The sequence below is a fragment of the Phalangium opilio genome, unplaced genomic scaffold, assembly GCF_054372755.1.
Source record: "Phalangium opilio isolate 3A_F unplaced genomic scaffold, DU_Popi_V2 ptg000217l_1, whole genome shotgun sequence".
NCBI lineage: Eukaryota > Metazoa > Arthropoda > Arachnida > Opiliones > Phalangiidae > Phalangium > Phalangium opilio.
In genome coordinates this window covers 2,262,273-2,285,078 of record NW_028324218.1, presented here as the reverse complement: position 1 = coordinate 2,285,078, position 22,806 = coordinate 2,262,273, and the positions used below count along the sequence as shown (strand labels likewise).

The 22,806-nt window shown below is 38.5% G+C and overlaps 1 protein-coding gene across 1 annotated transcript; it reads left to right on the top strand.

Annotated features, from left to right (window-relative positions):
- The first annotated feature begins 10,513 nt into the window (after positions 1-10,513).
- Positions 10,514-11,071, top strand: LOC149615582 (speckle-type POZ protein-like). Its single transcript, XM_089857178.1, has one exon. It carries the CDS (start codon positions 10,514-10,516, stop codon positions 11,069-11,071), a length of 558 nt encoding a protein of 185 aa, XP_089713304.1.
- The last annotated feature ends 11,735 nt before the right edge of the window (positions 11,072-22,806 follow it).

Genomic DNA, 22,806 nt, shown 5'->3' with positions numbered 1-22,806 from the left:
TCCCCGGGCAATTTGGCCTATTTTTTAATCCCCGGGCAATTTGGCCTATTTTTTAATCCCCGGGCAATTTGGGCTATTTTTTTAAAAATCCCCGGGGCAATTTAGGCTATTTTTTAAAAATCCCCGGGCAATTTGGGCTATTTTTTTAAAAATCCCCGGGCAATTTGGGATATTTTTTAAAAATCCCCGGGTAATTTGGGCTATTTTTTAAAAATCCCCGGGTAATTTGGGCTATTTTTTAAAAAATCCCCGGGTAATTTGGGGTATTTTTTAAAAATCCCCGGGCAATTTGGCCTATTTTTTAATCCCCGGGCAATTTTTGCCTATTTTTTAATCCCCGGGCAATTTTTGCCTATTTTTAAAATTCCCGGGCAATTTTTGCCTATTTTTAAAATCCCCGGGTAATTTGCGCTATTTTTTAAAAAATCCCCGGGCAATTTGGCCTATTTTTTAAAAATCCCCGGGCAATTTGGCCTATTTTTTAATCCCCGGGCAATTTGGCCTATTTTTTAATCCCCGGGCAATTTGGGCTATTTTTTTAAAAATCCCCGGGGCAATTTAGGCTATTTTTTAAAAATCCCCGGGCAATTTGGGCTATTTTTTTAAAAATCCCCGGGCAATTTGGGATATTTTTTAAAAATCCCCGGGTAATTTGGGCTATTTTTTAAAAAATCCCCGGGTAATTTGGGGTATTTTTTAAAAATCCCCGGGCAATTTGGCCTATTTTTTAATCCCCGGGCAATTTTTGCCTATTTTTTAATCCCCGGGCAATTTTTGCCTATTTTTAAAATTCCCGGGCAATTTTTGCCTATTTTTAAAATCCCCGGGTAATTTGCGCTATTTTTTAAAAAATCCCCGGGCAATTTGGCCTATTTTTTAAAAATCCCCGGGCAATTTGGCCTATTTTTTAATCCCCGGGCAATTTGGCCTATTTTTTAATCCCCGGGCAATTTGGGCTATTTTTTTAAAAATCCCCGGGGCAATTTAGGCTATTTTTTAAAAATCCCCGGGCAATTTGGGCTATTTTTTTAAAAATCCCCGGGCAATTTGGGATATTTTTTAAAAATCCCCGGGTAATTTGGGCTATTTTTTAAAAAATCCCCGGGTAATTTGGGGTATTTTTTAAAAATCCCCGGGCAATTTGGCCTATTTTTTAATCCCCGGGCAATTTTTGCCTATTTTTTAATCCCCGGGCAATTTTTGCCTATTTTTAAAATTCCCGGGCAATTTTTGCCTATTTTTAAAATCCCCGGGCAATTTGGGCTATTTTTTAAAAAATCCCCGGGTAATTTGGGCTATTTTTTAAAAACTCCCCGGGTAATTTGGGCTATTTTTTAAAAAATCCCCGGGTAATTTGGGCTATTTTTTAAAAATCCCCGGACAATTTGGCCTATTTTTTAATCCCCGGGCAATTTTTGCCTATTTTTAAAATTCCCGGGCAATTTGGGCTATTTTTAAAATCCCCGGGCAATTTGGGCTATTTTTAAAATCCCCGGGCAATTTGGGCTATTTTTTAAAATCCCCGGGCAAAAAAAGCTCCGGGGGAATTTGAAAAGTAGGGCTATAAGCTCCGGGGGAAATAATTTGGGCTATTTATTAAAATCCCCGGGCAATTTGGGCTATTTTTTAAAAATCCCCGGGCAATTTGGGCTATTTTTTAATAACCCCCGAGCATTTTGGGCTATTTTTCAAAAATCCCCAGGCAATTTGGGCTATTTTTTAAAAATCCCCGGGCAATTTGGGCTATTTTTTAAAAATCCACGGGCAATTTGGCCTATTTTTTAAAATAGTATCGGATCGGTTGGTTTTGGATCATATCGGTATCGGTTCATGTTTGTACCGGTATCGATTGGTATCGGGTTAAGCCTGGTATCGGCCATCTCTAATTATAACCGTAAGCATATCAAACCATGCTTATGTTACAACTTTTATACTGTATGCAAAATTTCATTGTTAAAGTCATTTATTCTGTTTATTAAGAGTGTGTCATGTCAACCTATTCGGCTCGCCCTTTTTAATTTTACACGGAATTTTAATTACGGTAAAATTTAAGAAACGGCACCAAAACCCCTGTCCCTGTCCCGGACGCGTCCGCGAAACGAACGCTTACGATGAGAGAGAGAGGGAAACCGGTCGCGTCCGCGAAACGTACGCTTACGATGAGAGAGAGAGATCGCTAGCGTACGCGGTGGCGATACGAAGCTCCGCGTAGAGAGAGAACTGCCTGCCTGGTATATTAGTGAGAGGGGGAAGAGGGAGAGGGGGCATCCCGCTCGGAGAGAGAGGAAAGAAAGGTAGTTTAAATCTCGCGGGCTTTTTTGAGTGAAGGGAAACAAGATGATAATTTTCGTGCACTACTGCACTTTGTGCGCGTGATACATCAGAGATTATGCTGGATGGTTAGGTTAGGTTTCGTAAAATAGAGGGGACGCTTTACGGTCATAGTGATTTCTGGTTTAGGGGATCCAGGATTTTGTTTAAATACATTATTTGATTCGTATGGTTTTTAAAAATTATACTTTAGTGGGGTGCACAATTTAGTTTCATTAATATTATTTGAAATGTGACGTTATTAGAAATTAAAGGGATACACGATTGTGTTTCAGAAATGTTTTTAGTTGTACGATTTATTGGAGATCAACTATACGGGGGGGGGGGGTCACGTGAGCCGTGTAAAATTACTATTAAGGCCCAGCCCTTGGGCCATCTTGTTCTGTTATGTTAAGAAAGCACGGTGTTTCCCGTCGGTGTTTGCACTCCTGATCGTGAAACTTCAGATGGACTTGGTACTGATGTACAATTGTTCAACTTTCCCAATACTCATATTACAATGAATATGTAGTGTACGGAATAAGTGAAAGACGATTCTAATATAAAATAGTAATTTTAATGTCTATCGCTATTAACACGACTACATCGTAAGAAGCTCCAAACCCGAATACCTAACCCCCCAAATATTCTTTATACATCGGAGTAAAAGAGGTGAGTCCCCCGTACAAGAATAGGTATACATCCAAGAATATATATGTCTGTTATAGAATGTAACAATATACATATACATTGTGAGAGAATATAACAATACCCCCCTTTTAGTGTTTTATTAAGAGTCTAGGTTCTATAACGCATAGGTAAGACAATAGTGCGTTTTGGTCGCGTCGATGTTGAAGAACGTTCACTATCCTCGGGCACGTCAGCGCGTACTTCTCTTTCATGTGTTTCTTCGTTGCTGGTTACTGCTTCCCTGGCTATTTCTGTTCTTGCAGGTTGTGTAACAGGTTGCTGTAGTCCTGGTTGATGTAAAACAGGGTGCTGTATTCCATGTTGTTGTAATGTAGATGGCATCATTAGAAAATCCCGTGGTATGTTGTTTTCATGTGGTAATGATGGTTCCAACGAAGTTTGAGAAATTGATTCGCGAGCACGCAACTGATTTTGATGTCTTCTGAATTCACCCTTGTCTGTAGCTACTAAGTACATCATTTTACCTATATGAGCTATTATTCGTCCTTTGAACCACCTTTCGCCTCGTCCAAAGTTTCTTGCATAAACCATTGTATTGAGATCAAATTTAGTGATTTGAGACCTTTCTTCCTGGAATGTCTTTGTAAGGATAGGATGACATAAATCTACGGTGGTGAGTATGTTACGTCCTAACATCAATTCCGCAGGTGTTTTTCCATTTTGCGTTGGCGTTCGGCGATGGTTCAAAAGGATCCGAACCAAATGATTCTGTAAAGTTCCTTTTATATGTGAAGGAAATTCTGTCGAAGTGTCATCCGCGAGTTTCTTGAGACTTATCTTGATGGTACGTACAGTTCGCTCAGCCGAACCATTCGAAGCAGGATGATGTGGAGCAGTACAAATGTGTCTAATACCGTAGTGGTTGATAAACGCGGCGAATTCTTGACTGGTGAAAGCCGTCCCGTTATCGGTAACGAGAGTGCGTATTAGTCCAAAACGACTAATGGTGTCCCGAAGATGTTTCATAGCGGCTTCGGATGACGTACTCGATGTAATTCCTACCTCGATCCATTTAGAGTATGTGTCGACCGTGATGAATAACTGTTTGTTCTGTATCGGCCCTGCGAAATCGGCATGGACTCGTTCGTGTGGGAAAGTAGTTTCTGGCCATGACGAAAATCGTGCAGTTGGCAATGACATATGCTCTTGACAACGATGGCATGTATTTACTATATGTTCGATATCTCCTTCTATCGTAGTCCACCATACTCTCGCTCGTGCTACAGCCTTCATCTTGACAATCCCTTGATGGCTACTGTGTAAGTCCTCCAGTATGTGGTTTTGATATTTCTTTGGGATTATGACGCGGTTACCCATCAATAAGATACGATTAATTGTGGATAATTCTGATCTACGTCTATAATATGCGTCATACGGAGGTGAAATATATCTTGTAGGCCATCCCTTTTTCATGTAATGATGGACTTGTTGCAATTCGGAGTCATCAATAGTAGCGTCTTCTAGTTGCTTAACCGTGATGGGTCCGGAAGCAATTTCTTTCAACACGAAAATGTATTCTTCCGGGAGTGGGGTGTCATCTGTCGCTAACGGCAAAGGAGAGCGACTCAAAGCGTCCGCATTGACGTTCAGTGAACCCTTTCTGAATTTGAGATCGTATGAATACGCTGCGAGTAATAAAGCCCAGCGCTGGAGCCTTGCCGCGGCTAATGGTGGTATGGGCTTATTAGCTGCTAGTAAAGTGACTAAAGGTTGGTGGTCAGTTAGAAGCGTGAATCTACGTCCGTACAGATAATCATGGAAGCGTTTTACTCCAAAATAAATGGCTAATGCTTCTCGATCCAGCTGTGAGTAATTTCTTTCTGCAGACGTCAAACTCCTCGACGCGAAGGCTATTGGGTGGTCTCGACCGTCGATAGTATGGGAGATTACAGCTCCTACACCTACCGGAGAGGCGTCACACGCTAAGATGAGGTCTTTCTTCAAATCATAATGGACAAGCATTTTCGAGCGATTAAGAATATCCTTGACCTCTTGGAAAGCATTTTGTTGTTCCTTCTTCCAAGTCCATGGACTGTTTTTCCGTAGAAGCGAGTACAGCGGTGCTAGCGTGGTGGCATTGTGCGGAATGAAACGTGCGTAATAATTTAATAACCCAAGAAATGACCTCAGCGTTTCGACATTGGTTGGAGGTGGTGCATTCCTGATGGCTTTCATCTTGTTTTCTTGAGGATGTAAGCCTTGCGCGTCCAAATAATGCCCAAGGAATTCTAATCCTGGCTTACAAAAGTGACATTTATCTGGCTTGAGTTTTAACCCAGCGGTTCCCAATCGTGTTAGCACTTGATCTATACAGGTGAGATGTTCTCGTGAAGTAGGACCTCCTAACAACACGTCGTCTTGGAATGGAGATACCATCTTCATGTCTTGTAATACTTGTTCCATAATGCGTTGGAATATGGCACTAGCGGATGCTATCCCAAACGGTAGTCTCTTGAATCGAAAAAGTCCAATGGTGGTATTAATAACCACATATTTTTGAGATTCGTGATCGAGTTCAATCTGACAATAGGCTTCTTTGAGATCGAGATTTGAGAAATAACGACAGCCTGCCAATTTCGCAAATATATCCTCAGCTCGAGGTAAAGGATATTTTTCGACATGTAGGTACGGATTGATTGTTGATTTGAAATCTCCGCAGACGCGAATGGCTCCTCCAGGTTTTTGTACGGGTACAATAGGTGAAGCGTAGTCGGAATATGCTACTCGTTCTAAGATACCTTCTTGTTCCATTCGTCGCAATTCGTCTTCTACTGCATGTTTACGGGCATACGGTACTGAACGTGCCTTACTGAAAATCGGGGGTACATCCTTTTTCATGTACAGGTGTGCCTTGACATTCTTGAGGCAACCCAAACCTGGTGAAAATACATCTTTATGTTTTTCCAAGATCGATTCCAAACTCATTCGATTATCCACAAGTTTATGTATCCCTTGATGATGCAAAACTGTCAAGATATTCAATCCTGAATAAATCCATTTTCGTCCACATAAATTAGGACCATGCCCCTTGACCACGAGTAATGGCAATTTTGAAGTCACGTCATTGAAATGAACTGTCACTGTAGCTTGTCCCAAGATATCCAATAAGCCACCGGTGAAGGAACGTAGTTGACCTTGATACGGTGTGATGTCTACTGGAAATGCCAATGTCCGGAATGAGGTTTCGTTGATTACTGTATGGCCTGAACCAGTATCTAGTTCGAAATCCATTGGTGTTCCATTGACCTTGCACGTTATTATCTCAGGAGGTGGTATGTCGTGAACTTTTGCTTCATTGGGGTCTTCTGATAAGGCATGTATAACGTCATAGTGTGAAAGATGATACATTGTTTCATATTCTATCATATCAACGTGACCATCATCTTGTTGGGGATTGGCATTAATATGATGCGTAGTCGATGGTCTGGAATGTTTAGGAATTGGCATCGACTTTGTTGGGATATTGTTTGGTGGATGTAAACATGCTTTTGCTATGTGCCCCTGTTTGCCACATAAAGCACATGTTGTTAACGAATAAGGACATCCGCTTGATTTGTGTTCTCCGCTCGTGCACCGAATACAATAACGAGGATGGGCGCAAAATCTTCCGTTGATTATTCTACCTTGTGGTGATGGAATAGTGGATGGAGAGTTAAGTCTGTTTTCTGACGGCGTCGAAACATGCGTTTGTGGCGTTGGCTTGTGTTTCGACGGTTTAGGAAATCGTGGATTGGCTTTGGCAATTTGGTTTACTTGCATTTGGGAAGAACGTTGAGGTGTATTTAAGACATTCGTGTTCATACTTGCTGTTTCCATGGCTTGGACCATTTTTATGGCAGCAGCTAGAGTAAGTCCTTTTTCTTCTGCAAGTAGTTTACGTTGCATAGTGTCGTCGCGTATACCGCAGACCAATCTATCCAGGAGCATATCATTCAATGTAGTGGAGAATTCGCAATGTTCAGCGAGTTTACGTAATTCTGCGACATATGTTGCTATAGACTCCCCAGGTTGACGATTTCGACTGTTGAACTTGAAACGTGAAATGATACGTGAAGGTGTGGGATTGAAGTGTGTGTTCAATACATCGATAAGCTCTTTTAACGTTTTAGCAGTGACAGAGTCTGGGCTTACTAAAGTGCGGAGTAACGCATACGTGTTGGCACTAATAACTGTTGTTAAAATGGCTTTCTTTTTTTCTTCATCCTTGATATCATTCGCAACAAAATATGCAGTCAACCTTTCTGCATACTGTGACCAAGATTCCACTCGAATATCAAAAGGACCAAGAATTCCGTATACCGCCATATTGCTGAGGAATGTGGGTGCGGTCGTTGTATATACGGTGATACCGAGGCTTAGGCTATAAACACCTATTTGATGGGTTTTGATATTGGTTAGAAAGTTCTTGCCAATTTGATGATCGGGTTTTAATTAGGGCATTCGTATCCCATCTCCGTCGCCATTTTGTAGTGTACGGAATAAGTGAAAGACGATTCTAATATAAAATAGTAATTTTAATGTCTATCGCTATTAACACGACTACATCGTAAGAAGCTCCAAACCCGAATACCTAACCCCCCAAATATTCTTTATACATCGGAGTAAAAGAGGTGAGTCCCCCGTACAAGAATAGGTATACATCCAAGAATATATATGTCTGTTATAGAATGTAACAATATACATATACATTGTGAGAGAATATAACAGAATATTTTTATCATCTGCAAAAAGGAAACTAGTAGTAGTATCTGTTCTATGTATCCATATTTGAGAGCTTATTACTTAATATCATAAGTTTATATGATATGTTCCATAAGTCTGTACTAAGCCAGGCTCGCTATACGGGATTTACGAGAGGTACTTCTGTGGGCGCTGACATTCGCTGTCGTCGAACGCGCTCCGTAGCCTTGGCAGAACAACTCTCCGAAAAGGGGGCGGTAACCTCGTAAGTCCCGTATACGAGAATCTATGAACTACGTCGCTTCATGACCAGCTCTCAGTAACCAGTGGCAAACGTATGGAACATATATTATGAACTTACGCTGCTATATCTGTAGCTTGATTGTCATGAAAAGAATAATTTCACAAGATAATAATACAACTCCAAAGGACCAACTCCTTGTTTCCGACAGAGACTCAAGTTCTGAAAGTTGTAACATAGAGCGTGCATAGATTACCAAATGGAGTTGTTGCATCATTGTATTAGAAAACAGGGAACTCAGAATGCATTTGATTAGGCGCTGCTCCGGCGCGTAGGGGGCCTCTACAGCGCCCCCCTCCTGCCTTCATCCCTGTGCCCAAATGGTACCTGCGGAACCGCCGTCAAGGCATACGGGATCGGCCAGCGGGCCCGGCAACGCCCCTTAAGCAGGTGACAGAGGCGGGACACCGTCGGCGGCGAGCCCAGCCAGGAGGTGGTCGGTGACAGGGCTCGGACTAAGGCAGCAGAAGGCTCGAGGGGCCGAGAAAACAGGGAACTATGATGATAAACGGGGGAATACGATAGTATCAGAAAAATACCAAAGGATAACAATACAACTCCAAGGGACGAACACCTTGTTTTCGCCATCGACTCAAGTTCTGAAAGTTGTAACATAGAGCTTGCATAGATTACAAATGAAGTTGTTGCATCATTGCAGCTAAGCTTCTAGTATTGGGAAACAGGGAACTATGAAGGTAAACCGTGTATACGATAGTATATAAAAAATACCAAAGGATATCGATACAACTCCAAGGGACCAACTCCTTTTTTTCGTCATCGACTTAAGTTCTGAAAGTTGTAACATTGGGTATTAGTATCGAAAAGAGAGTATAAAGATGGGAAACAGGGTATTGCAGACTTAAGAAAACCGTGTATTAATTAGGCTAGGGTGGTAAAACATTCCTAATGAATTCTTTTAAAGTTATATTTGACCAAAATGGAGTCGAAATCCCTTATACCGAACGTTTAAATTATCTACATAAATTAATCTGTTGAGAACGGAAAACTACTGTCCGCTTATTTTTTACCTGAACTAATAAAAAATTAAACCAATTTAAACATTATATAGGCCTATTTACGAGACCCGAAATGAATGAGATTTTGCGTTTGTTGGTATAAACATAACTTCCTATACTTCGTAATGCTAGAGACTTAATGAGAGCTGGTTCGAGAACGACGCGAGAATTGACTACACGCGGTTTTGCAGTCCATCTTCCCATTTAGTCTGTACTAAGCCTTTGACAGCGCATAACCAGGAGTCGCTTTACGAGAATCTATGACGTTTCATCTACGTCACTTCATGACAAGCTCTCAGTAACCAGTGACAAACTTATAGAACATATCTTATGAACTTATGGTATAAACAATAGGTAGATAAAATATAAGGTAGATAAAATATCTATATTTTTATTACTTTTATAAAAAAAGATACAATTTTTTTTTTTTTCGATCTTGTAATTTTTTAATTAAATCTATGGGTGAAATCGGGAAAGAAAAAAAGTAAAAGCATTTTATTTGTAAAACAGAAATTAATTAAATTGGATACATTTTAGCTATTTTTTAATTAATTTTTGATTATAGAGTAAAACATAAGTTTAATTAAATTGCCTTAAATACAGGTCTACGGTTAGTTGGTAAAAATATTAGGCTAAAGGGCAAAATCATAATTTAACAACAAAAACCAATTTTTACCTATTTTTGTTACTATTATAAATATTTATTACCTTACTAAATCTTTTGGGAATCTGAAGAAAGAATTGTCGCAATTTTTAATAGCGCAACATTGCTTGATACTGTTTGTAGGGCCCGCCATCAGGGCTCTACATAAGGCACTAGTCAAGGCATTTGACTACTAAAATAAATCGAAATCTGGGGGCTCACTAGTCAACTTGACTAGTAAAATAATGTCCCAAATATTCGTAAACCATGCGTCTCAAAATAATTTTTAATAGAGCTAAACATTTGACAAGTCTATACGCGTTTTCATATAACGGCAAAGGAACGGAATTTAAGAAAGGGGGAAGAGATTAAGAGAATCCCACGACCCTTTAGTCATTTACTCAACTGGTATTAATAAAATCCTACTTTTATTCAGACGTGTCACGTTTCTGTTTTCTGTGCTTTAGTGGTAAAGCAAATATATACATTACCTTACCATCTTGTTTTTATACCCCCAATTTTTCCCCCACTAGTCAGTGACTACTAAAAAAAATTGGGATAGGGGGGCACACTAGTCAGGCTGACTACTAAAAAAAAGTACCCTCGTGAGTCGTGTTTTACCTTAGGCTCGCGTACCAAAAAAATGAGGGGGGGGGGAAGAGAGTGGGGGTTTACAATCAACTGAGAAAATATAGGAACGCTAGTGACATCTAGCGTAGAGTTAAACGACTAAAAAAAATGCTAACACCCTTGAACTTGATAACTTCATGAACGGTAACTTTCTTAGCGACTGCGTGATAAAAAAAGAACAGTTTCCCTGCCAGTAGTCCAGTGTTGGGCAAATCGCGAATGATGTTGTACTACCAAGCCGGGGGGGGGGGGGGGAATTCGGCGAATGATCGAAAAATTCGCGAATTTGCCCACCACTGCAGGCTGCCACAAATTACTACTTGCAGCCAAATCCGAGTATTTCAAAACTATGTTCTCAAGCGACATGAAGGAAGCCAAGGAAAACTTAACAGGCTGGACGACGGTGTCCGCACCGTCTACGATTTACTATATTTCATCTACACCGGAAAAATTCCATCAAATATAGACAACACTTGCCAAACATTGATACACGCCGCCTATCTCTGTTCCATGAGAGATCTACGAGAGATATGCGGTGACCGACTGCAAACACTGATCAACCGGGAAAACGCCGTAGAAATTCTGCTAATTGCAATAAAATACGAAATGGAAAAACTTAAAAAAGTCGCCGTTAAATTCATCGCTAATCATGATATATACATTTTCCAGACAACTGCTTGGAATGAGGCTAACTTGGAAATAACACGTGATATGTTTAGTGCTGCAATGGATGTATTGCGCGATGTAATGCCAGAAGAGGCGCCCGAAAACTTAAGTTAGGTTTCATTTAAGTTTGTATTCTGAACGTGTACCAGAAGAAGACAACAGAATGGTCAACAATCCCCTTATCAATGATTGAAATGAGCTCCTTTTAGAACAATCCTAGGCCTAAATCTAACTTTTTCACGTTCAAATTTGATCAACTTTGGTCAAAACATTGGTTAAATACCGTTTTACACAATATGGTGTTGACTACGTAACATTGCACTGGTGGGGAAAAAATAAAATACCACCGTGACGTCATTTGATTCATTTTGGAATAAGGCACTGGTATTTCCTTTTGGAATAAAATATTTTCGCAAGTTAAATAAATTGAGTAAATAGGTTATGGTGTTGTTTCGTAATAATGTATTTATGCATTTTAAAGAAAAAAGGGAGGTTTTCGACGCATTTCCACGCTCGATTAATATCTTAATAACCCTTTGGCGTGTTCAACATTCATATACGGTACCGTTGCATTATTTTGAACATTTAATAAAGGTCTACGTGGTGTTGCAATAGAAGGGGTAATTTAATTATAGTTTGACCAAGAAGTGATATCTAGTTTATTAGGGAGAAGGTATAAATTCATTCATCCACATTTCTAGCTCTTTATCTCCAGTCCAAACGTAGACGTGTCCGGAGTTAATCCCCGCCACTTCTAAATTACAATAACCAGCATCTCATTGGTTCTTGAAAACTCGTGCACGTCAGCGCGACGCGAATGAGGACGAAAATTACAGTCATATTTTCCGACTGAGGAGAGGAGGAGAAATAGCCCGGTCTCCTCCTTTTATGTCCCCATTTGTATTTTGAAAGGGGGGACTGCAGGACTATGGCGGGCCAATACTTAGGCATCTTCTCCCTAATAAACTAGATATCACTTCTTGGTTTGACTTAGTACATGATGCAGTGGGATTCATGGATGGTAAGTTCTATGGGAAATCAATCTGGAGTCCGAAAATGTTCTATACATCTATACTTCTATGTCCACCCATAAGATTTGGTTTGGCCCCATAAGGGATGCACGGACCACATGTATTTTAAATTGTCATGGCGAAATTAAGGAAAATTCGTTAGTAACCAATCCATACCCTAGGAAAAACCTTAAATTCAGTTAAACGCATTCGGCATGCATTCCTTGAACCTTAGGGAACAATTAAGGCACCAAATTGGTTGGCGCCTTTTCCACTCCTTGCAATTAAAACTACACTCACACACATACTCAGGGTTAAGTGTCACGTGACTCTACTCTTGTTACAAATATGTTAGGCAGGTAGAAACCATGACAACGGTAATAGCTCGTGCGTCAGCTCGTGCAAGTCGAAAAAGGCGCGGCATTTTTTTAAAGAACGTGGCAGGAATTTTTAATGCACGCTTTTTAGACTAGGCCGAGTACTCTTGTCAAATTTTAGTTCAGGGGGTGGGGTTAGGGGTTTTTTTTTTAATTTGTTTATGGAGTTTCAAACGATTAATTGGATACACGTTAATTAATGATATTATAGGATAGGCGTGTGTATGTTGGTGTAGTCGTTAATTAAACCTGGATCGTTTTTAATTAAATTAAATTAATTAATTATTTAATTTAGACAAATACTTTTTTTAAGTTTTATATTATATTATAAAAATAAAATTATTTATTAAAATGTCTAAATTTTAATATAAAAACCCACCATTATACCATGACAAAGGGAAGATAATGAAGTAGAAAAAGTTAATTATTTTATCAAGAAGTTCTTTAAATCTTTAAGAACTTAAATAATAAGGTAGGCCTTGGAAAACTTTCTTATTCTTGAATACCCAAGAGATGGGGAGAAAAGAGAGATAAGCTCTTTAAAAAGGATTAAAAATTGTAAAGAAGGGTCCCTTAAAAGCTCTTTCTCACCAAAATAGTATGTGTAATAATCCTTTTTCAAAGTCCGGGTAAAAGAAGATGAAAACTTTCTTTTCTTACACCTCAAAGAAATAATAAAAAATGGAATTTATGAAATACGGTTTTTGATGGACTAAGAATATTATTCATTTTTTTTAGGTGGGGGTCCATCTTTCAAAAATTTTTGACCGCATTATTAAGTCAAGTTCTATTCAATAACCTAAATGTATTTTAAGACCAAAACCTTTATGTTAAAATTATTTTAAAGGTATTTTTAGACAAAAATTTTATGTTTAAATTATTATAAAAGTATTCTTAGACAAAAAATTTTATTTTTAAATTATTTTAAATGTATTTTTAGACAAAAAAATTATAATTAAATTATTTTAAATGTATTTTTAGACCAAATATTTTATGTTTAAATTATTATAAACGTATTTTTAGACAAAAAATTTCCGTTTAAATTATTATTTACTTTTTAATATTATAATTAAATATAGTAAAATTTACCCTTGACCCTATCTGGACCCTAGTTCATTATAAGCACGCACGCATACCTTATGTCCCTAGTGCATTAATTTATAACTTGGCTTTCAGTTTTATATGATCCTGGAAGCTGGAATACTAGCTAAATTCCCCAATAGAAAAATCGGGTTAACGATTTTTAAAAGCATAGGCATACTTCGAATGGATGGAAGGAACACAAGCTCATTAAGGGTTTTCGGTTACGTCACAAGGGCAAGGGGAATAGGTCCCTGCTTAGGATTATACGGACCTGGTAGGGCCTTTTAGCTTAATGAACCTTCAAATTTAAATATACGACGAGAACAGGAGAGGCGAGGCGAGCGGGCCTGGATTAAAGGAAAATTCGAACCCGAATTGAATTTAAATTTTTAACTTTTAACCTTTGAACTTTCTTTATAAAAATAAATAAATAAATAAACAACCCCATTTAAAAAAAATAATTCAAAGGATAATTCAAGGATAATTTTTCCTTACACTATTCCTTTATAAAATCAGTAGAAATCGGTTTAACGTTAAGAGGGAGGTAAGTATTTTAAGAAAAAAACCCGGTTTTTTCTTGAAGAGGGTTTTTTGTCTATAGCCTTAGATCAGGTCAAATGAGCCTTACTTCTGTGGTTAGTTAGTTAGTATATTGGAGAATCTCCATTGGGTTTGAGGGGGAAAGTTTGAGGGGGAGGATTTGACTAATGATTACATCCGTATAAATCTACTTTGAAGTCCCTGAAGTCCTGCCCAGACAGTTGTTGACGTATTGCTACTGTATTTTTATAACTTAATTTTGGTACTAGTTTGTATATTTTTTTTATATAAATTAATTTTGGTATTAGTAATTTAATTTTTAAACTCATTTCTGAATTTCCTAATTAAGAATAAAAGTTAAAACTAAAATTAAAGAAAACTGACTTTAGATAGTCAGGAAAAACCTATAGAGCCGGAGAAGTCAGGGAATTTTTGAAACGAAAAATACGTCTCAAACATATGCGCAAAATAATAATTTATAATTTAAATCACACCTATTCTACTGAATTTGAGTGTATAACATTATTAGAATAAATGGCGTGAAAATTACACGTGCCACTAATTTTGGCGCGAGCGAAAAGGAGCTGGTAAATGGCGGGAAAATTACACGTGCAGCAGTTTTGGGCGCGCGAGAAAAGGAGCTAGCAAATGGCGGGAAAATTACACGTGCAGCAGTTTTGGGCCGGCGCGAGCGAAAAGGAGCCGGTATTTATAACACAACGTCATAATTATTAGCCCCTGTGTTTTCTCCATGCAGTCACCAAGTCTAGGCGCGAATTATTAATGAACCTCTATTGTTCGCGTTAAACGAGCCACCAGTTTTGATAATATATTCAATTTCACTCTAAGAAAATACCAAGAGCGTAAGCAGGGGGGGATACGCAACGTAGCTTCAACAACGGTACATTCTTAACTTGAAAAACATTCATATATTTTAAAGATGTTCTCCCAATTTTTCGCTAAAAGCCTTTTATACCTCAGAATTTAAATTTTAATAATAATAATATTGAACATTTCGTTCAGAATCAGTCGGAGTTTGCTTTATTTTCGTTAATAAAGGTTTGTAATTTTTCAATTGACTTTATTGCAAATTGAGGTATGGGTAGTTGCACTAAGTGCTATCCCGTTGTTGTTGTTTTAAAATTCACCGCTTTCAAACCCCCCCCCCCCAATCTCAATTTGCGCCAACCAAAACCAAGCTTTGAAACGACTACGTTGGTCATTTTGGTTTTAGTTACAAAACAAAATTAAAAAATATTTGGGTAAGTTAAAATCAAAGGGATAATGAAGTAGTTTACAAATTTAGCCCTAGATACGTTAAGTGAAAATGCCTACACAATTATTCCTAGTAACTGTATGCATTCCAGTAGCTACATATTACAACATACAAAAAAATAATAATATTGTAATAAAAATAATACAGGGCAACCAAAAAATAAAAACACGCAAATCGATACACAACAATATTTCGATATTAAACTAATTTTAAATATGTAAATTAAGGCCTTATAACGTAACCCATTTTCGTAGCTGCAGAAGAAATTTTAAATTTAAATTTTTTACCATGCAGCTATATAGTCTTAAACTGCGTATATAAAAAAGAAAAATACATTCTGTTTCAAGTTACACTTGCACTAAGGCAGGCCCCAAGGTAAACCATAATATATATTTTAAATATAAGCCAGGTATAGCCTTGCAACAAATTTGCATTTAAATTTAATTACGTTGCACGGCGAATATTGTCAAAAATATTTATAAACTTAACTTAAAAGGGTTTATATTCTATATAGACTTTTATTTCCGAGTACCACCAAAATATGTCGCCTAAAGGTCATTCACCTTTCATTAAATAAATATATGCATATATATACCACGTATTTTAATTAAATTTTAATTTTAATATTATTAATTAAGAAAATTTCAATTTGCCCCCTGGAAGATGATGTTTATGCGAACACCGGAGTGCTGCGGGGAAGTAGTTTTACAGGCGTTAGCCGCTCTTCCATCGGGTAAAGCCGCGGGTGAGGACGGTATATCTTATGAACTCCTAAAATCTCTTGACGGGTGCTCACGACGGGTGTTATGTGATTTGTTCAGTGGTGTCATACGGCATTCGGCTACCCCAAAGTCATGGGGGCTCACGGACATAAAACTTTTATTTAAAGGTGGAGGAAAAGACGCTGAAAATCTCGCTTCTTTCCGACCAATTGCCCTATCACAGTGCATATCTAAATTATTTGTAGCGATTTTAAAGACTCGCTTAGAACGTTTTGTTGAAGATAATAATATTTTAGGGGAGTTGCAGAACGGGTTCAGGAGGGATAGGAGAGGTGCAGATAGTATTTTTGTAGTGTCTCAGTTGATGGACATTGCCAGAATTGAGCAACGTCCGGTGTATTTTGCTTTTCTAGACTTACGTAAGGCTTACGACAGCGTCAGCCGGCCGCGTTTGTGGTCGGTTCTAGTGTCCCTGGGAATTCCAGTTCCTTTCGTAACCCTTCTGGCTACACTTTACGAGCACGTGCAGTATCGCTTTTGGTTTGGGGGCGTAGTCACGGACTTCATGCCTAGCAGAGTAGGGTTGAAACAAGGGTGTCCTCTCTCACCGCTTCTTTTTGCTTTGTACCTAGAACCATTAGATAGGGCCCTGCGAACATCAAATTTTGGGTTCCCTCTTCGATACCCTGGCAGCGCAAATCAGGAACTTAGAATACCGGGGGGTTTCTTTGCGGATGATATTTTTGTGACAGCCGAGTCCCGTTTAGGTTTGCAAGCCATTTTAGATATTTGTGGGTCTTATGCAGCCGAGTATGGGTTGGTTTTTAGCTCTGAAAAATGTGTGGTGTTCTCAAATCATTTGTCTATGCAGGGTGGGTCAGGTCCCATTTCTCTTCAGGGCAGCGTTTTGTCAGAAGTGTCTGAGGTGACATACCTTGGGGTCAAACTGACAAATGTGGGAAAGTTTTTCGAGAGCCACGAGCATTTTTTGACGACGAAGGCAAACCGTATGGCGGGCGCTATCAAACATAAGGGTTACCACTCTTATAATAAATATAGCGTAATGAGGACCCTCTGGAAAGCGGTGGCGGTCCCGGCCCTTACCTACGCTAATGAGGTTTTGTGTCTCAGCACTGCTACGCGTCGCAGACTTGATCAGGCCCAATTTTCCGTGGGAAAGGCTGCGTTGGGTGGAAATTTTATGACCTCTTATGGCGCCGTAAAAGGTGAAATGGCCTGGTCTACTTTCGAAGAAAGAGAGGCAAAAAGTAAACTCCGGTATCTGGGTAGGCTTATGTTTATGGCGGAATCGCGCGTTGCACAGCGGGTGTTTATATACGTCCGGGCGATGACCCGCAAGACACCGTGGTTAAAACGCGTAGAGTATTTACACGAGCAATATGGGGCCGGTTTGTCGCGAGGAGCTGTTGACTCCCTACATCTATGGTACAGCCGAGTTGATCAGGCGGTGGCTGAGTCTTCGCAGACACGATGGCGGTTAGAGCTCGCTCGCCATCCGAGCTTGAACCTATACGCTTTAAAGAGTAGCCCGGGCATAGAACCCTTTTATGACAACTCTCGGGCTAGTGGGTTTTTGTTCCTGGCTCGGTCTGGGGCGCTGCCCACAGCCGAACGGTTGTCCAGTATCTTTGGGCATGCAGAGCGTAGTTGCCCGCTCTGTGGAGCGGATAGGGAGGATGTCGCGCATGTAGTGCTAGATTGTCCAGCTTTAAGTACAGAGAGAGAACCGTACAAGACATTTGGGGCTGTTACGCTGGCTGATAGGCTGTCGCTTGGTGCTAATGAAGATGTAGCTGTAGATATTGAAATTGCTGGTATAACCAAATCTCTCTTCGAAAAATGGGCAAATGCTCGCCTCCAGCGCCCCCCTTAACCTGTTCTGTGATTTGGTGGTATATTGTCGTCATAAAGAGTTATTTTGTTTAGTATACTTTCATAATTTTGTTGTAGTTTATTTAAATTTTTTCCGGACCTGTGAACCCAAATAAGAGGGTTCCTCCCTGTTACAAAAGGGATTGTAATTTTTCAAGGGTCAATAAATCATTCATTCATTCATTCATATGGAAAACCCATGTTAACGTTTGCCCCTGTAGGTTATCTTCGCCCCTTGGAATATAAAGTTTCAGTAAACACCGGAGTATTGCGGTGAAATAGTTTTACAGGCGTTCTATGGAAAACCCACGTTAACGTTTTGCCCCTGTAGGTTATCTTTGCCCCTTTAAAAATTTAATGGTACTAAATATTGATTTTTAAGTGGTTTAAAAGTCACAATTATAAACAATAATTACTTTTTAAACATATTTATATGATGAGCTAATTATTTTGTTTGTAAATAACTTTAATAACCATTGTTTCTCATTGCTTTAAAAGTGATTCATTTACAGTAATGCAGATAAACTATGTTAATTCATTCACTCATAGTTTTATCAAATTTCCTGACATTTCCCAGTGAGTGTTTTATAACGACAGAGTTTGAAATCTCCCTGACATTTAAGAACCTTTTCCCAAATTCAATAACTCTTCCACGTCATTTATGTCATCTACGTTTTTTAAAAAAAAATCCCTGACAATTTAAAGTTATTTCAAAAACTCCACGTTAAATTTCCCTTTCGTTTTCTTGTATTTGTATTTGTTATTGTTTAGGGAAAAGTGTATATTTATAACTATAATTTACATCGTAAATCGAAAGTTAAGCAATAATAATAACAACAAACGTAGAGTGTAAGTATATACATCTTAGTGTGATTTTAGCAACTGCATGCTACGTTCGGGATATACAGAAGTAGAGTTGGATGCTCTTTTGGCAACGGGTTGTACCAGTCTCGACCCCCCCCCTTTCCCTCTCCCTAACTCCGCCGCTTTTCCCAGAATATTTGAATCTGGACCAATTTTTGTCGCCCGAGCTTAAAGGGAAGTTAAAATGCCTTATCTTGATCCCTAAAACAAACATTTCTACACATATTTTTTATTTTTGAAATTACGTGTCAATAACATTACTTATTGAGTCTCAATTTCGACTACAGAGTTAAAAGAAAATTGGTAAATTATATTTTCCACGATTTTCCTGACAATGTTTTTTTCAAAATCCCTGACTCAAAACCCCAAATCCCCTGATCTAGAAAACCAGCATGCATTATCAGAAATACTGGACAGTAATGCAGGGTGACCACAACAAAGCCTTCAAAAAAATATAGGAAAATAGGAAATCTACAATTGATTTATAGGAAATTATAGGAGATTTTTCATTAAAATAATAGGAAAATACAGGAGATGTTTCATTAAAAAAATAGAAAAATATAGGATATTAGCCATTGAAAAAATCGGAAAATATAAACTTCAAATGATTTGGAATAAATAAAACATGATTTTCAACACAAACTGAAACAGTATTAATCAACTTAATTTAAAAATATTAAATACAATTCGTTAGCCAGATACCTCGTGGAAATGACGGAATACTAAACTCAGGGCCCGATTAAGCAATTTTGCACCCGGGGGCCAAGATAATGTGCCCCCCCTTAAGTTGAAAAAAAAAAGAGCAGCAAATGTTGCTAAGGGGGAATAGTAACTCAATGCGCCGGCGACAATCCTTGTGCCCGGGGGCCAGCACACACTCGCCCCCCTTTAATCCGTCCCTAACTATAACATACTCAAAGGGCATCTCCCTATCTCTGGAACAACCAGAGTTACGACCCTCCAAATTAGTGTAATGCTATTCCTATGAAGAGGGGTATGTTTGTGAATACTTTCCTCATTTACTTCAACCCTGTTTTCTCGAACCCCAAGTTTTAGATGGATGGATGGCGGGGGCAAATAGGACTATAACATAATCAAAGGGCATCCCCGTATCTCTAGTAGAACCAGAGTTATGAGCCTCCAAAGTTGGCTGTAATGCTATTCCTATGGAATGTGTGTTTTTGAAAATTTTTCTTAATTATTCGGCCCCTTTTTACTCGATCCCCAAGTTTTTAGGATGGTTGGATGGAGAACTCAATGCGCCCCCAACAAGACTTGTGCCCCGGGGGCCAGTGCCCCCTTGGCCTCCCCTTTAATCCGGCCCTGGCTAAACTAAAACTAAAAACACGATCTGGAGCAGACAAGTTTTTATTAACTCTTATTTTTTGCCGTTTCCCATAACATTTTCCATGGAGTAATTTTATCGGAGTGAGAATTATGTTTCCTTAAAAGGGCCTTACATTGCATCTAAGTCTAATAAATTATAGCTCCATGGTAGCAGGCTGCCAGCATGGGTTTATAATACAAGCTAAACGTTAGCTTATGTTATTAATCCTTGGTGGCAGAAATGTAAAACTGCATTCATGTGTCACACTTTAAATTTTGAGCGAGGGGGTAGACGCTCTAGATCTCTGTGTATACCTGAGTTCAAAAGAGTTCAGCTTTGACAGTGCATCGAGTTCAAATCCTTTGGAACTCAGAGTTCAGCTTTGACAGTACACTGAGTTTAAGTCATATTGTACACCCGAGTTCTCAAGTGTCTTCCCCCTCGATTTTGAGTGACATCTACTAAAACCAACAGTGAGAGCGCGCAAAGTATGAAAAAATTCCGAAAAATAGGAAAATATACGAAAATTGTCCAAATTATAGGAACTAATAGGAAGGTATCGAAAAAATAGGAAAAATTATAAAATATAGGAATTGTGGTCACCCTGGGCGTGCTTCTAAAAGAGCTCTCACGTCAGAGAGCTCGAGCTCACGAGCTAGGGAGCGAACGAGAGCACGAGCTATAGCTTGCTTTAAACCACTCAACAAGTTAGAATGTCACGTGAAAAAATGCCTAGGGTTTTCCCAACGACCGTTTTACTAGTTTTCTCGCCGCTAGTTTCGATAATGGCGCTGTATGTTATATGGGTTATCAGCGAAGCTAGGCGGACGAGTCGGAAAATAAGGGGGAATTTCTCATTCACAGTCAAAGTCTGAATATACTAGATATAAGTGTGCAGTGACTAAAGCCTGCATGGACTATAAAGAAATTAATTTGAATCCACTGTTTTCTTCGAGTTATGACTTGATGAGTGTTTTAAGGGGGCGCTTTGAATGGCCTTGATATACTACAATTCAAATCCCCACCTCCCCTTTGCTTGTGAGTTGTGATTCGTGAAGTGAATGTTGTTTATTTTATCGACAATGAAATCAGCCAGTTTATGGTTTATTCAATTCACGATTACGATTTACGCAGAAAGCTCAGTGTAGTGCGTGTGTCTCATTCCGTTACCATGACAACCGCGAAATCAAATTACTTTCGCGTTCCACCACTAAATATGTTAATTACCTAACTAGGGTAGGGTGAACAGCTGAGCGCTGTTATTTTTCAAACTAAACTAATTCACTTTGAATAAAAACGAAAAAGTGCACTTAAAAGTTATTTTAAGGTGCACACATAAAATTTTCACAAAATGACTGGATAACGAACGTGGTAAAAACCAAATAAAAATTATTTTAAAATCCTAATAAATAAATAACTAAAATATACAAACATTAAGGCTTAATAAAAAGGCTTTTTTAATTAATTAACTGACTAATTAATAAATCTAATTGGCGTTTAAATAACAAATAAAAATATTATTCCAACGCTAATAAATAAATAAATAAATAAATAAACATTATGGCCTAGTATAAAGTTGTTTTTAATTAAACTAACTAATTCAAATATCAAAATTTGCATAAATAAATAACCCAAAAAAAATACCACAAAAATTTATTTAAAATGAAAAACCCTACAACCCTTTACCCATTAAATTCTTAACCCAATCTCAGACTCACACGTTTTTTTAACTTAACTATCTCTAGTATAAATAACAGTACAATCTCACCTTGAAAAAAGAAAACCTACAGTTTAAACCAGCCAGCGTAAGTTCCCCAATCAATAACACCTTTACATTTTCAGGACAGGTAGACCTATCAAGGTTTTTGTCGGGAAATTAAATCCCTCCAAAGGTAAACAAACGCACACAAGAAGGGAGCGATAAAAACGGTTAACGGCATTTACGCTTACAATTTTCATTATAAGCCCTAACTGTAAATTCAATAGAACCTATACTCTGCATTCTAGTATAGGTCAGATTTGGAATTAGAAAATGTATAGTGAAATCTTGCAAAACCATTTCATTTGCAATGCTGCCAGAAATAAAGACAACAAAACTACAGCTCTAAATTGTCGTTGGTGGCGCGAACAGATTTAATGACCCCAATTTAACTTCCGGGACCTTCTCCTAAACCCTAAAATGTTTTATTTTGTCAAGTAAACACAACGAGGACCCCGTTAATATTCCTTATATTCTTTTCTTAGAAAACAAAGGCTTAACTTTAACGATGTCGACAAAAAACTTTTTCTTAGCCTCTATCTGCTGTTGTGAATTTTATCAGAAGGGGATAATGGAAGAAGTGTGACACTCTCTATCCTCTTAATATGCTTAAGTTATGTAACATCATGTTTCCCAGGCGAGGGAGCCCTTTTAGCTGCGAATTTCATCAGAAGGGGGTACTAGAAGAAGTGTGAAACTCTGTATCCTCTTAATATGCTTTAGTTATGTAATATGATTCTACCCAGGCGAGCCCTTTTTGAACATTTGCTTTCCCGTTCATCAAACTTAATTAAGATGGGCATCGCACCGTGCAAGGGTGAATTCTACAACAGTTTGGTGGTACTAAATCCTCAGCAATCAACCCACAAACCTCGTCTTGACATGGGGGACAAAAAATACATAAGCACTTACGCCTTGGCAAATAGTTAAGCGCTAATAGAGCATGATTCGGTTTAGTAACCTTGTGCACTCCAAATGTAAAATGATGTTGCATGGAA

Bases quoted from the DNA above. Each gene is read 5' to 3' on its own strand.
- LOC149615582 (XM_089857178.1), top strand. From the start codon at position 10,514: ATGTTGTACTACCAAGCCGGGGGGGGGGGGGGGAATTCGGCGAATGAT.